The 17,367-nt window shown below is 32.1% G+C and overlaps 1 protein-coding gene across 1 annotated transcript in view; it reads right to left on the bottom strand.

The window, feature by feature from the left end:
- The window catches only part of LOC127706013 (receptor-type tyrosine-protein phosphatase alpha-like), a 72,730-nt gene extending 55,588 nt beyond the window's left edge, over positions 1 to 17,142 (bottom strand). Inside the window, exons 1-3 of the mRNA XM_052210407.1 lie at positions 16,924 to 17,142; positions 14,219 to 14,524; positions 12,396 to 12,668 (exon numbers count right to left, since the gene is read on the bottom strand). Coding sequence (XP_052066367.1) covers positions 12,396 to 12,668; positions 14,219 to 14,522 — 577 coding nt within the window. The 5' untranslated portion in view covers positions 14,523 to 14,524; positions 16,924 to 17,142. The remainder of the gene's footprint in view (positions 1 to 12,395; positions 12,669 to 14,218; positions 14,525 to 16,923) is intronic.
- Between the last annotated feature and the right edge of the window lie 225 nt (positions 17,143 to 17,367).

The following is a 17,367-nucleotide window of genomic DNA, read 5'->3' as shown; positions in this document are numbered from 1 at the left end:
TGGATTAACCCCAACCTTTTTCAAGGGACAAATGTCATCAGAATACTAACAAGATTTTCTTTGTACCTGCAAAGGTAAATCTTTGTGCTCAAAAAGCTGTGTGTGCTTTGAACAAAATCTGTCCAGCACCGAACTTTGTCCGTGTCAAGGAAGTGAAGCATGCTGTAATGCTAATACACGTACTTAATCCGCAAACGATGACGAAAAGATTGACCCATAGCTAAGATTCTTGTGAACACTTTCCCACTGTAACTTCTTGAATCTTTTTTTTACGTTTATCCCTATTTAATGAAGACTACAGCTATTGTATGTAGCTTTTCAAAGACAAGTTATATAAGGGTCTTGACCGATTTTAAATTACAACATTAACAAATTAGCATTATTATCAATCACTTCCCTAAAAAATTAATAAGTCTACACATTTTTACCAGGATAATCCCACTTAAACAATGGTCATGCATTAAACTGATTTTGTTTTACACTAAACCAACCGCTAAATCAATGCAAGTCAGACCTATGATTTTTCTCAAACCTCGCATTCGCCACGGTTGACTATGATATTTGTTGGTGTTATAACTGATCTGTCCGACTTTGCAAATACACAATATTTATTTATCTATAACCAGATACTAATTTTCGAAAAATACACAATCTTTTGGATGCAAAACTAAAAACACTGTTTCAGCGCTTGAATTTTGCTTTTTTTAAAGAAAGACAAATTATTGAAATAATTTGATAAACTTGTGTTTCACAGTTTAGAAAATAATTCTGTTATAGGGGTAAATTCAGTAAATAAATATACGTCATCAGGGACCGCCCATTTGGGGGAGAGCTTTCTGTACAAAACTGAAGTCCTGTGCTCTTCTGATTGGTAGATAATGTTTGTAATAAATATTTGTTGATAGATGGATCAAAACTAGAGTTAAAAGAAATTAAAAAATGAATGCTGAATGTACTAAATTCTTTTACTACAGGCTTGAAAAGTAATGGGGGTCAGTAAAGGAATTAAGTGCGAATCTACAGTGTTTGTAAACAAGGCCATGTGAATGCCCAAAAATGCCGCATGACCCTATGTTTTTATTGTTGCAAAAGATAGGGCTACATTTGTACTTTCATGAATGATATATGAAAGCTTCCAATTTCTAAAGGTAAATCAGGTATAAATTTAATTCAAGACATAGATTAGCATTAAAGTCAATGGGAGATTTTTTACTGAATTTACCCCTATAGGAAAATATGCACTCTGTCACTGTACTTGTTCAAGGCCACACAATAATCACAAAACTCATTTCCTGTAAATATTAATGCAATGGAAGCCTTTTGGAACCAGTTAAAGTTGTTTTTATACAAATTTCTATGTTTAACCGCGGCTATCCAGGATGGTACTGTGGGAGGAAGCATGGGGTATATGGTAAAAATCAGTTTTGTGTCCAGATTGAAAGAAACAATAGAAATTACACTTGAGAGTTATGATATTATTAAAAGGCATAAATATTCTCCCCATTTTAAATCACATTTGAACATATTTCTCCTAATAATGTGTAAAATCATATGGAAAATCAGAATTATCTCCCTTTGACATAGTGTATTTTTTTTAGCTGTGTTCCCCATGTTAAGTTGTGGATAATGTTGTAAATAAGCACTTTTCAAGTATTTTAACACTCGAATAATCTGACCGTATGAAGATATTCATTTATTTACACATAATTCATTGCGTTTCTTTAAGTAAAAAAAAATACTAGACAACTTTTCATTATTATATACCCTTCATCTATAAAACTAGTGTTGAAATATTTGTAATTGGATTGCTATGTTAAATAATTGCTTTTTAATATTCTAAATTGTTACTTTTATGTTCCAAATGCAAAGTTTGGTCATACCAAGTCTTATTTTTTTCATATTTGGCACTTTTTTCTACTTCAGTTTTGTCCGTCTAGTTTTGGCGAAGAAACCATCCTGATGTTGGGGTAACAGGAATTTCTGCAGAGTGGTTATCAATGACATTTTGTGAAATTTACAAGTAATTAAAACACAGATTTAGTAAAATGAAACATAATTGTTGTTTTTTATGGTATGAAACTGCTTAAAAAACCTTTGAAAAGTCTTTTTGTGGTCTTTTTCAGGGTATTTAATTAAAACTTCCATATAAGGCAAAATTTAACTAAGAGTACATCAAGACTTTAGTTCCTAGATGTACTTGCAATACTGATCAAAGCAAACACAGAAAACAATTCATATTTATTAAGCATAGTATTTTACACCATTCTTTTAAAAACAGTCAATGTGCAACTTTATATACCAAATATACATTGGCCGCAGTATGGGCTTTAGTATAAATTTTCCTCCCTCTTTACAAGTTCAGCCTTTATGAATGTTGTATTGAAACTGGAACTTGAAAATTGGATACATTACATGATTAATACAACAAAAATAGGAAAAGAAGTGAAAAAGTCCCTTATAGGGGTAAATTCAGTAAATAAATATACGTCATCAGGGACCGCCCATTTCGGGGAGAGCTTTCTGTACAAAACTGAAGTCCTGTGCTCTTCTGATTGGTAGATAATGTTTGTAATAAATATTTTTTGATAGATGGATCACAACTAGAGTTAAAAGAAATTAAAAAATGAATGCTGAATGTACTAAATTTTATTTACTACAGGCTTGAAAAGTAATGGGGGTCAGTAAAGGAATTAAGTGCGAATCTACAGTGTTTGTAAACAAGGCCATGTGAATGCCCAAAAATGCCGCATGACCCTATGTTTTTATTGTTGCAAAAGATAGGGCTACATTTGTACTTTCATGAATGATAAATGAAAGCTTCCAATTTTTAAAGGTAAATCAGGTATAAATTTAATTCAAGACATAGATTAGCATTAAAGTCAATGGGAGATTTTTTACTGAATTTACCCCTATATGCTGTAGTGAAAAATGATAAGCAATATGAAAATTAATGGATGTGAAAAGGTCAAGATCACTTCTACATTTGCTTTGTCATAAATGAAAAAAAAATTCAAAAGGTTCAAGATTAACGCAATTTTGTGTTAACAGCTCTTCATGTAAATAGTCAAATCTGTCGTTTTGACATCCTTTGCAGCAAATGCTTGTGAATAAATCGTTTTTGTAGCATTCTAATGAATATATATCAGAAATTTTCTCCTTTTTCCCCACGGTTTTTTATTGTACACATTTTTCTCTTTCCATCGATATATAATTTAGGTTTGTGTTCTTCCGGTACATTAAAGTTTTAAAAAATGAACTCTGGTTGCAGTACTAATATAATAAAAATCAATTGTATGCTACTGGTTTAATATTTCATTTGAGATGATACGTACACAACTATTATATAATGAGATGTCTTGGTTCAAGAGGTATGATTTATATTCGTAACACTACTGACAACTATTAAAAAAATAGTATCTTTTTTTTGGGCTTTTTGTAACAGTTAAATGAAAGATTATCCAGGAAATTTTAGCAATACAAATTATCTGGGTAAAACTGTTAAATGTGATTGTTATTAAAATAAAAATGTATAAACACCACAAAACGTTCAAATCAGGATTTAGAACTGCTTCTGAAGTTCAACAGACTCTATAGGAATAATTCATCATATCAGAGGGATAAGAAAAAAAGAATGTTATAACGAACTGGAAATAGGTTATGGATTCTTTTGAAAAATAGACACATATAAACTACTTCCTTGTAGTTGCGAAAATGAATATTTTCAAAAGGGAACGTGTTTTGTATGGGAAGCAATAGAAATTCAACTTTCCTTTGTATCCAATTCTAGATAAGTGCACAGATTTCATTATTCATTTTACTTATTCAAATCATCTTAACTTGACAAGTTTAATTTCAGAGGACTACACGAACAATCATATATAAAAACAGGAATAGCTCATCTAGAAAAAAGAATAGACATAGCAGTATATGTTTTCAAGAAAATGAATAATGTTCGTAGGAAAAAATCAACAAAAATATTTCCCTGGGAGGAAACTATACATATTGAATTGGCATTCATGAAAAGTTTCCTATGGAAATAGGAAGAAAGATGGTACTATATATTTTACGCGTAAGTATTTCCGATATTTTGCACCAGAAATCTTATAGTTTCCCAGGGAAATATTTCTTATATGGTTTGAAATAAGTTGACGACAGCTGCAGTTCAGTCGAAGAATACTTAAGTAACAAGTCATAACCAATATCGGGTGCGACTCCGTATTTCTGTTTACCTTTCAACATAAATTATGCAAGAAATTCTGTAAAACTGTTTACTTTTTGTTCAATTAAAATAAACTTATGATATTTCTACATTTTTTTCTGGTTGTTGTATACGATATTTGAAATGACATTTCCAAAGTAAAACACATTATTTCCTGAGCAATACATGTACGAATCAAAATTATGTTATTAACTTAATTAGAAAAATAAGTAAGACCATTTTGAATGGCTAGGTAACAGACTTCGTCCTCTCACACAAGTAACACCTGCATCATATTATAATAAGATTCACCAACTAAAGAATGCCAACAACGCTATAGCAAGGCTATTTTCCTTTATCACTTCTGCAACTGGTGTAAAACCATCACACTATAGAATGGCATTACACTTATGCGTCAATCATCGTACTTTGTCCTTGTCTTTATCATTAAGATCACAAGTGGCAAGATTTCAGTCTAAAACGGTCGTTTTGGTCTGATCAAGTCTTAATCGACTGAATTTATCGTTAGGGAAAAACTTTAAGACTTTTTCAGACTTTCAGACGCTGTTCCGATATATCGAGTTCAGTCCATTCAGTCATTACAAGATAAACAAGACAGTTTGTTCTTGCGTTCGATTAAGACTTGATCAGACCACGTTCAGATCAAATCAGACCAAATGTAAAAAATCTGTTTAGATTTTGTAAGATCGTGTTCAGTCGTGTTAATATGTTACATATTCGGAGGTAAAACGGGCGACACTTTTTTTGTGTTTATCAGGGGTTGCTCCCCCTTTATGAATAAAATTGGCAAAGCTTGGAGGATATTCTTTTGTAGTCTTTTAATGTATTACTGCATATCTATTTCATTAAAAAACGTATGCAAACTTACAATTCATTTTTTTCCGACAGAATTTTTAACATTTAATTGGTTATATAAGGAACAAATAATTGTTGTAACTGGAAAATGTGTAAGTCATAAAAACTTTGCAGTCGTGCTTTCTGACATAAAGTTATCCCGTATTTATTCATTCCGCCTGTAAATGATTAGTAATATATCTCAAAAATGTTCGTAAACAAATGTTCGTCTGTAATGTAAAATATTTGTTTTCAGCCATATAAAATTGTTCAAGAAAAATATATTCTGAGTATCTGATTTACTTTATATTTTTTTTAATTTTTAACAAATGACAGATGTTTGGTGAAAGTTATTTACATTTCAATAAACGGATTATCTGATCAGTCAACCAAAACGGATTGTCTAAAACTATCTAAATAATTACGCATGCAACGCTGTGGCTGTTGGAAGTAAAATGAAATATATTTCCATGTTTTATCATATATAAGGATAAACCGGGTAAAATTATTACATGATTCAACAGAATATTAAAGTTAGATTAGGTTAAAATGCAGTTCATTACGCTACAATTGTAACCATTATCTATATTTTTTAAACATTCAGTCGGTAATAGTTATCCCATGAGGACGCGGTGTGTCAGTGTAAGATCGCCCCGATGGCCGGATGCCCGAGGGTGATCTTACACTGACACACCAAGTCCGAATGGGATTATTATAATTTTACATCCTAGCTGTTCTAGATTAGATAAAAAAAAACATTTCTGCTTCATAAAATATAGTATGTAATAACAATGATAATTGAAATGATTTTATGGTTCTGGTCCTGCCTGGAAATAAATGTATGTGATTTATATAGAATGGAGATAATAACATGTCTGAACTTTCTAATGTTTCATTTCAATGTATAAAAAAAAATACAAATCATGATGTATTGTTTTATGTGTACATGTCATGCTGCCCATCAAGGGCCCTTGATTGGAATAATAAATATTCTTATTCTTATTCTTATTCTTATAGTTTAGAACGCCACACAAGCATTATAATATACTTTATATATTACTATATAGTATATACCCTTTATGAGCCCCGGTCACAATGTTTAAATATATGTTAAATTTACAAACCGTTTGTATCCAGTCGTGCTGGTGTATAGATATGAATTGAGGGTCTATATGCTTAAGGTCTTGAGTTCGAATCCCAGCATAGAAACTAGATTTTATTTACATAAATTTTGATAGTTAGTCTTTACCGTATAAATAATTCTAAGTTTTATTGTGCATTTGGCATTCCCGCCAAAATATTACAGAACAAAGAAAAGCATTCAAAAAAAGGAAACTCAAGCTCAGATCCGGCTCAGATCACCCCTGGTAGAACAAAGGAGCTGGGATGTAATGGAAAAGACACAGGTGACATTTAAATGTATTGATTTGTTCTAGCCTGATACGGCGAATGTGTGCCACAAAAGGTCATGTTTACCAACAGACAATTGTTGTGTTAGCGAGCCAAATTGACCTATTTTCCAACTTTAAGCATAAATAATGCGTGCTTGTGGAAAAGAAGTAAATATCAATCTCAAATGAGTATAGTGGGTTGTTGAACAGAATGTAGAACAGAAAGTCACAGGGCAAAAAGTCACAATTCAGTTTACGAGACTATTTCTTGAACTATTGCATACATAAACCAACTTTGTAAACAAAATGTATTAAATGATCAAATAATTGTTTAGCAAACAAACTGTCAAAGAGGCTTGTTACCTAAACGGCTTCATACGAAATATATCATTTGCATGATTACAATTTAACAAATCTTCATTTATCAAGGCTAATGAACAATTTCCTAAACTACAAAAAGAATATATGTAATAAGAAGTAATTATTTCAAGATCTTTCTCTTATATACTCAAACAATTGTCAACAAATTTTTTGTGACTTTTTGTCCTGTGACTTTTTGTTCTATCAAAGTAGTAAATTTCTGTCCTGTGACTTTCTGTCCGCTTACCGTTAAAATAGGACCTCCCGCACTCAGGGAGAGAAAGCTTCCGAGACTACCTATGCTAATTGTTAGATAGAATAATAAGTACATCAGTCATTCTCAATTTTATATTTATTGCTTAAAAAACTGTTTTAAATGTTGAATTTAAGGAATGTTCTGATTTCAAAAAGAAATCTTTCTGGGCAGCTGCACCCGTTGAAAACTGTAAGAGGACGAATAATGGTCTAGAATAGATTCATTCGCATAACAGTGAACAGTTCTATTCGCACCAACCCTAGCTTATATGTCTTTATTGATGTCATCAAGAATATCCAGGCCGTTACTTATGTCAAAATGAGAATTCTTGAAATGCCCACCTCTGTACGCAAGCCAGAGAGAGAAAAGATGTACTCCGTTGCTGGAAAGTACATCAAGTATATAAGGGATGAAATTACAAGTCACCTGAAATATACCTGTAAACAATCAACGCAAATGAAACACAGAATCGGCGCAAGTGAAAGAAAATCTCGGCTAAAGTGAAATGCAGATCGGCGCAAATGCAAAACGCCACCAAGGATCCCACATTTTTTAATGAATTCGATCTATATTTTTTAACGTTTTCAAATGAAATGTATTGAATGGAAAATTTTCCGACTTTCTGAAGATTTCTCAATTGGCTTCAATTATTACAAACAAAACGAAAAGCTTATTTAAAATTTTTGCAAAATCAATATATATTTATTATTTTTCTAGGGAACCCTCTTTTGTTTGTTTACCAATAGATATAGGAAGATGTGGTATGAGTGCCAATGAGACAACTCTCCATCCAAGTTACAATTTATAAAAGTAAACCATTATAGGTCAAGGTACGGCCTTCAACACGGAGCATTGGCTCACACCGAACAGCAAGCTATAAAGGGCCCCAAAAAATTACTAGTGTAAAACCATTCAAACGGAAAAACCAAAGGTCTAATCTATATAAAAACGAGAAACGAGAAACACGTATGAACTACATAAACAGACGACAACTACTGCAATTAGATTCCTGACTTAGGACAGGTGCAAGTTTACTTGTATGTGTTTATTGCCTTTACTAATCACAGTGACACTCCTAATGATTAAAGATCAAATGACCTAATCAACACGATAATTGATATTGGATATGATCATCGGTCGGGCCGATATCTTTTTTGCGCCAAAAATGAAATCATTTGCGCCAAAACTTATATTTATTTGCGCCAATGCTACTTCTGCGCCACTTTATTTTAAAAACTATAGGTAGCATTTGCGCCAATAAAATATCATCTAATTGCGCCAATTTTATGAACTTATTTATGGTTACTTATATATATCAACTAAATGATTGACCTCCCCCTCCTTTATCCGAGCTTGGGACCTGCAGATTACAGACTGGCGGAGTAAGTCATTTAATACAAAAAAATTGCTGAATTAAAACGTTCACTTATATATATACAGTTTAAACTATACTTTGTCTCTGCTCATTTTATAACCAAAGGCTGGCATACACCTTATCGCTATTTGTCCGCCATTACTGGACATCACAAAGGTTCCCGTAAAATTTTAACGTCAAAATACAAAATATGGAAAAGTGATTGTTGTATGACGTCAATAGTTCAAGCGGCGCAGATTCTCGGGTTAACCGGCGCAGTGTGACTGAGAATAGATAAAAAAATATCCTTTCTGCTCACTTCGCCTCTCAATAGTTTTTGGTACTTTTCTTGAGCAAAGTTTTCTTTTTCCGAGTCGTGTCGACTTCTCGCAGCTTCTGGTTTTCCTCTATCAGACTATATTTTCTTGAACGATATTTCAGACAATTTGAAAAACTATTTTATTACTGAACAATTTATTTCTGGGGAGTTTTCGTATTTTTGATGAGTGTTTAATTTAATCTCAAGTGAAAAGGTTAATTATAGTACATGTTACATGTATGATATAGGTAAATAACGGCGCGTGCAGATAAAAACCTAAATAAATTTCAAATATTTAATTGATTTTAAAAGACCAAAAATTATATTATTCATCGAATGCATACCCTTAACGCTCACTAAAACATCTATTACATGTCCTGAGTGCACTTTAGTTTCATGAGTGCACTCAGGAGGTCCTGAGTGGTTTTAAGATGTACCGCTGGGAAGTTATATGAAATACAAAATTATATATTAAATACACCTTGAAGGCGTTAGCCCGAATGAGTGCATCTAATTTACACCAAGATCATATTGTCAATGCAGAATGATAGAATTCAATAATCTAGGACAGGGACTTTCTATACAACCGGAGTCCTTGTTTATGAGGTCTTTCAGTGATTTGACCATATGCTATTGGAATGCAGGATAAATGCAGGGTATCCAATTTCATTTATCGACATCTTGGTGTAAATAAAGATACAATTTTGATAGATAAATAGAATACAAAAACACATTTCTTTACATAATTCAATCTAAAAATAATTGAAATTCATCATATCGGTATTTCTTTAACATGATACACTAGAGTCGAATAATGTATGTATGCATTACATGCTTGCACTCTTTGGATTAACGTATCAATAAGAAGGAAGAGCAGAAAGTCACAATAAAGAATTAAAGGAGAAAACGTCAAAATATGGTTTTTGGGATAATTTTTTTTTTGACAAATGTCTATCTTAGCATAGAATATGGTCTGTATATAAAACAAGTATACCGCTGTAATAAAAGTACTAGACTATGTATACATGGAAATATATGCTACTTCCTTCAGAATTTTGTTTTTTTAGTTAAACATGTCTTTATCGTATATTTGTTTTAAATACTACTCAATTTGCGGTATTGCGATATGTTCGTGTATTTTTAACAATGTCGTCAGTAGTGTTTAGAAAGAAGCTATTATAAAATGTGTTAGAACCATAAAATACACATACGGAGCTATAATACCAGTAATAGTTTTAGGACGCGGTGTGTCAGTGTAAGATCACCCCGATGGCCGGAGGCATTTGGCATTCCCGCCAAAATATTACAGAACAAAGGAAAGCATGCAGAAAAAAGAAACTCAAGCTAGTGTGATCTGGTAGGGTTGATCCGGATCAGATCACCCCTGATAGAACAAAGGAGTTGGGATGTAACGACAGGTGTACATATGATGTAATTGTGAAATAGCCATGTAATTGCCACGTTTCTTTGATATTCTAAGGATTGTTGATTTTATTACCTGTTGATTATTGGCAAGTGCCATCGAACTCTATCTTTAAAGACAGAAAATATTAAATAACGCCAAAATTACTATTAGAGGAAGAAGAATATGAAGAAAAATTATTTATTATAGTGCAACATGAATAAACAAATAAATAAATGTTTTATAATACAAAATAATCAGCCGGTCAAATAGGAGTATGATGGATGCACTTTCTAATAATAATAGTCTATTCTGAATCATGAAAATAATTTTTGAAATCAAAATTTAAGTTTGTTACTAAAATGAAAGAAAGGGTAAACGCATTTACAAACAGATGTTATAAGATATATACTCGGTGCTGAACTTAAAATTAGGTTATAGTTTTTTTAAGAAATGTACTATGAGGATCTGGAAGGGCCTTCATTTCTGTATTCTATAATTTGTTTTGGCCATTTTTCTCTATTCTTTATACTTTTTGTTAATTATTCTCAATTCTTTATATTCAAGCACCTTATTATCTTCTATTCTTGATTTTTTTTGGGTCCATTTTTCTCTGTTCTTTATATTTTTTTGCCCATCATTTTCTATTCTGTTAACCCCCATCAACATCCTCCTCTATCCGATAGTATGTTATTTAAAGCTTTAACACTGTCCCGTCACGGTCTAAGTGCAGTTACAGTAGATTAGTGCACTCAGAGGCATGTCTCTGGTGCCCTGATGAGGCCTTGTTGTTCAGAAACACTACTCTATGAAGTAAAAGCTAAAAAATAGACGCTTGTCCGAGTTTAAAAAAAAAAAAAAAAAAAAAACTCGCACGGGGAATGAATTTGCCTCTAAGTAATTATTAAGTTTAAGAGGAAAGTATCGAAAGATAACGAAATTAACGAAATGAATTATCTGACATAAAACATATACTTGTATTCGGCGTTGATCGTTCCTGTCCTGATGAAGTTAAATCCAGAAACCTGCTTCGGACGCATGAATTTTATACAGTGTTAATATCACTTTTTTTGTTGAAACGTTTAAAATTTGAAATTACTTCTCTTCAAATAACAAGTAGATAAATACATAAATTAATATAGATTAGAAAAATAAAACCAGAAACAGTTATTGACGAATAGTTTATTTCCTCAACAAAACAAATAACAAAACGTTTAGATATATTAATTCCCTAATCTCTTAAGAAAACCAACAGAAATAAAAAAAAAATAACCAATGATTTCATGTTTAATTATTAAAAAGTTACGTTTTTTATTCTAGCATTTATATTATACATTTTTTGTAATTAAAATGTATCATCAACACGAAGGGGCGTAACTCCTAGTACCATACTGACACACTGAACGGATCTTAACCCGATCTGAACATTTTGAACGCTACCTGTCAATACCGTCATAATCATGATAATTGTTTGGACTAGTATTGTGAAAATAATTGTATGGATTTCAAGATTATATATTCGTTACAAAAATACGTCACTGTTTGTCATGTCCTGTGCTGTCGTTAATGGAAGATGATAGTTGTTATTTTACGGTTTACATGTTGTAACGACTATCATATTATTCATTTGTGCGTTTCTCTGTGCTGAGTGTTCTTGCGTTTGTTTGTGCTGTATTTCTGTCACGTAGTGATGTCATTTTAGCGAACATTGCCATATAAGTGGGAGGTTTGGCTAGCCATTAAACCAGGTTCAACCCACATTTTTTCTTAAAATATCCTGTACCAAGTCAGGAATATGTCAGTTGATATCAAATAGTTCGTTTTCTATGTATGGTGCATTGGCGTTTGTTTTTGTTGCACTTTAGTGTTTCTGTTCCGTTGTTTTCCTCTTATAGTTGATTTGTTTCCTACAATTTTAGTTTGTAACCCAGATTTGTTTTCTCGCAATCGATTAATGACTTTTGAACAGCAGTATACTACTGTTGCTTCTACTTATGTTTGGTCTAAATTTGTCCACAAACGTCTTAATCAAACGCTAAAGCCTTCCGTCTCGTTTATCTTGACATGACTGAACGGACTAAACACAATATACTGCAACAGCGTCTAAAAGCCTAGCGGTAAAATCAGTGAAATTAAGACTTGATCAGACCAAAATGACCGTTTAAGACTGAAATCTTGCTAATAGTGCTAAGGTATCAGGACATGTCATAGTCATCCATATATATTATTTACGACAATTTAGAAAAAAATATATACTTACTCCATGTAATCAAGTTGATTGACACGTTAGAAGAACCTATAACATTGTCTACCCTACAAACGTATTTTCCTCTGTCTGCTAACTCTACATCTCGTATTGTAAGGCTTGTTGTACCTCCAGTAAATCTTTTATTTTTGTCTATATCATATCCTTCTTTAGACCATTTTAAAGAAGTTATATTTGTAAACGTTTGGTTTACAGTAATATTCAAAATTGCTTCCGTATGCAATTCTGCAAGAGCATTCGCATTTGCTGTAGATATGATTGGTTTATCTAAAATAGAAATTTTCACTCACACGTTAGTAACTGTACTAGTTGTAAATAGTTGAACAAAATATTTGAATTTCTTTATAAGTCAGTAAAGTCTTATGAACATAATATAAAAATAAAAAGATGCGGTATGATTGCCAAATATACAACTCTCTACCAGATACCACATGATGCAGAACTATAGGACACCGTACACACTTTAACAATGAGCAAAACCCATAAAGCATAGTAACCTGTAAATGGCCCCTAAATTAAAAACGGAAAACAATTTAAACGAGAAAATTATTTTATGTACAAAACAGTTTACGAAAAACAAATATGATATACAGTAACAACCGACAACCACTGAATTACAGGCTTCTGAATGGAGACAGGCAAATACAGAATCACTGGGGTAAATGTGATATCCGTAACTGCAGTTACGTATATCCATAAGTGGCGGACGATGTTTTTGGCTTTCAGCTAAGTATTTCTTTTGTCGATTTTGTAATAATTATGCATTAATCTTCGATATTTTATGTCTTTTTAACGTTTTACTAATTTGGAAACTGAAATACCAACGGTTGTTTTCATAGTTACACCGCTAAATGTAGAAATCAGACTGATATCCGTAACTGTAATAAACGTTTAGAAAAGGATATCCGTAACTGTTGAGTTTTGTTGTTTCTGCATCATTCATCATCCTCAATATAATACATTGGACGAGCAATTTTTCCAGAAATTTAAATGTAATAAAGTCGTCAAAAGATTAGAAATTATCTGAAACGGAAAAATGTACGCCCACAATATCACAGCATCAGAAAAATACCAATTCAAGAACTTGCAAGTGAACAAACTAACTAAAGGCGACAGTAGTATACCGCTGTTCAATAATCAAAAATCACTTAAGCGAATCCAAATGCAATCAAAAGGATATCCATGAAATCTGATATACGTTCTACATATTTACATGCTTTTAATTGGTCTCAGCACATCAGTGGTTCATCGTGTTCACTGAGGACTACGTTAGAGCATTGTATAAACAAAAAGAAGTTGAACTGGACACCTTGTCAAAATGGGTCAAAACAATCAGGTCTCTGATAAAATGTCGAATTCTTTAGATGAAAACTGTGTGAACGATTGACAGTCCAACTTTAAGAGACAAAGAATCTTCACGATAAATATATTGTTGTTCCTGCGAACAAATCTTCAAATGATATTGTTTTTGTATGTAAATCCACTTACTACGAGTGTCTTGTAAAAGAATTAGAAATAAATGAGCACTCAGGTAATCCCACATACAAAAACATATCATCTGACAATGAAGTGATTTTGGAGAATCATACGTTTTTCATGGCTTCAATGGACAATACATTGAACAGCAACACTGAGGACTCATCTGCATGTTCTATCAAGGAATTGTCCATATAAGATTGACAAACATTATGTCCGCAGTAAAAGAGGTTCTTCAGAAATACTGTGAAACTGTTTACTCGCGTAGTGGTATTAACCATATAAGGGTAGGTACTGTAATTTAGTCAAGGACCCGCTATGTCATTGTTTTGTTAACTTACATCCTGTGATTAAATGCGTAGCTGCATAGTTGTGTCCATTTGTGTTCCTTCCATAACACCTGTATTCAGCAGAATCATCATAAGTTACATCTAATATTTTAAGGCTAGGGTTCTGAAGTGTACCTCCTTGATATTTCTTAAGATTTGAATCTGAAACATTTATTTGGCGTTCATTGTTTAATTTCACCCACCAAACATGTTTGGTTTGCGGTCTAGTTTGAACAACCGAACACGTCAGAACAACATCAGACCCGATCGCAGCAAGAAACAGGGTGTTTGGAATAGACAGCTGTGGTAATTTCATATCTAAAAAGAACAACCGTATATGTCAGATATATATATATTCAAATGGTGTGATGCAAATTTTTTACAGCAACGGGAAACATACGATAATGACCATGCAATAATGTAATTGTTTTCTTTTGTCTATAGTTTAGTTTCATTTAACTGTCTCGTTGTCATGATTTGTAGTTTCAAATCATATGGTAGTCCTTGGATTGGGCCAATTTCTTTTGAAGCAAAAAATATTTCACAATTTAGTCAATAAGGTATCCAAAATTACGATTTTCTTTAAGAGTACCTAATTATGACGTCATAAAGACATCATCAGAGTTCTTATTTGTCAGATATTTTGATATTCTTTATCTTCAAATGTTTACAATTAAAACTGACGTTATATTTCATGGAATTGTAGGGCCAGTAATGACTCTTTGGGAACCTACTCCTTTCCATATTTATTTACCAAATCAGATACCCGTATTTCCATTCCACAGAAGAAGTATTGGCTTCTGGACTGGTGATTTCAAATTGGAACCTTAACTCATTAATTTTTGACAATCAGTATAACAAATATCAAGTTGTTCTTCATAAAAAATAAATGACACAATTTACTATATCTATGTTGACCGAAATTGATAAATTGTATTTTCAAAAAACACAACAATAATGATCAAACAAAATTCCAAAAAAGATGGAAAGTATGATTATAACCATTTTGAGCGAAACACATGCTAAATTTTGTAAAACAGAAAAACAATTTGGAAATAATTTATTTCAGGTAATTATTACACCAGCCAATGAAATTTCAGTCTTCAAATGTTTAGGATATAGAGGATCCCAAATAGTCTTCCAAACAGAAAGTAGTCCAAAGCTTTAACAGATCATTGTAAGCGAAGTGTTCACATGATAAGTATTCCTATTGGTTCAAACCGTGATGTTATATGTATTGAAGTTAATTTTATTGTGAGACTAGAAATTAGATTTGACAATTTTCTTTTTGATGAACAATTATGCGTATAAAATTTGGGTTTTTTATTTCATGAATATGTGTTTCAAAGGTTCACTTCACTGCTTTTTGAAATTACAACACAAGAAAGTCAATGGAGAACAAGTTTTCATTATAAATCACTTACACTGGATATCAAATTAAGTGAAAAAATTTGTATTCAAGAATATAAAATTACGTATATCTGTCTATATGAGATAAAAACCTTATTGATACAAAAAATATCTAACGAAACAAATGTCGTCTAAATAATAATGAGAAATGAAAAACATATGGTATTGCAATCGGATGGTCTGTACTATGAATGGAACCGAGTTCCTATGTGTGTTTATTAATTGGCACCTTCTCATTATAATCTCCTTCATGCCTCTTTTCATATTTGATATCTTAAAACAAAAAACAAAAATGAAAATCGAAAGTGTTTTCGTGTTGTTTTACATATCGTGAAACCGATTTTAATTGCCCTTTTCAATTTTGAAGATTTGTAAATTTGTCAATTGAATAATATTTCAATTTTTGATTTCATTTAAAAATAAGGAATGTGGTATGATTGCCAAGGATACAACTATCAACAAGAGTTCAAATGAAGAGGATGGAAGCAATTATAGGCCACCACTGCACGGCTTTCCACAATGAGAAAAACCCATACCGTATGGTCGGCTATTAAAGGCCCGACATAACAAATGGGAATCAGTTCAAACGAGAAAACTTCCAACCTAATTTAAAACAAAACTATTTACCCCAAAACATAGAACAGACAAGAACCAACGACAACCACTGAACTGCTTGTTCCTGACGTAGGACAGGAACATAAAGAATCTGGCAGGGTTAAACATGTTAACTATTAATTAAATGGTCTTAGCTGCAACTCATTTAAAGCCCTATTCTCTAATTAGAAAGGTAAATATGCTAGATATACTTACTAGAGGTGTGATGAGATGATTGAAGCTGTTAATTTTCTCCTTGATAATATTTATGTACGTTTCGGCAACAAAGTTTATCGACAGGTTGTAGGTATTCCTATGGACACTTATTGCGCCCCTTTAATAACAGACTTGTTTTTGTACTGTTATGAATCCCAGTTTATGACCGAACTCAGTAAAGACCCGTCTAGATTGCATTTAATTGATAAATTCAACAACACTTACCATTATTTTGACGATATTTTTTCGTTAAATAATCAAGAATTTTCTAAATATACTGCCGAAATTTACCCAAAGGAACTTATTTTAAATAAATTTAATTTTCTTGCTCCTTTTGTAATGTAAACTTTGTCTCTATGTAAGGAAAGTAATTTCTCGTCTACAGCCGAAAAAGGTCAGAATTAATCCAAAAGCTTGTATCTTCAACAAAGATTTTTAGATAAAGATGAAGTAAAATAAAAATAAGATTGTAGAGTGACTACAGATATAATACATACCTTGTACAACTATAAATGTATTGATACCATAATACCATTGGGAGTTTTTCCAATAGTACTTGCAGCGGTAGTTTCCAGCATCATGATATCTAATTTTTGGAAGTATTAACGTTTGAGTTTTTTTCAATAACTTATAACCAATTTTTTCCCAGGTGTAAATTGGAACATGTTGCGGCTCATCTTTACACTTGAGTGTCAAGTTTGTTCCTTTATCGACTACATCTAAAAAAGAGATAATTTGACGGCTGTCAATTGGTATGTCGAGAAAAATCGATCGCGATCCGTGATAGAAATAGTAACTGTGGGCAAGAATAGCGATTGGATCATGAAAGATCTGGTATAGGATCGTGAAAGAAATTTTATCAAGAAGACATATGCAAAGTCAGTAAATAGTGTAATTTAACGAATTATAATGACAAATATTGGAAAAATAAACTGTCAGTC

Source organism: Mytilus californianus, unplaced genomic scaffold (genome assembly GCF_021869535.1).
Source record: "Mytilus californianus isolate M0D057914Y unplaced genomic scaffold, xbMytCali1.0.p SCAF_6, whole genome shotgun sequence".
In the NCBI taxonomy this organism is placed as follows: Eukaryota; Metazoa; Mollusca; class Bivalvia; order Mytilida; family Mytilidae; genus Mytilus; species Mytilus californianus.
This window is presented reverse-complemented; position numbering and strand designations above follow the sequence as displayed.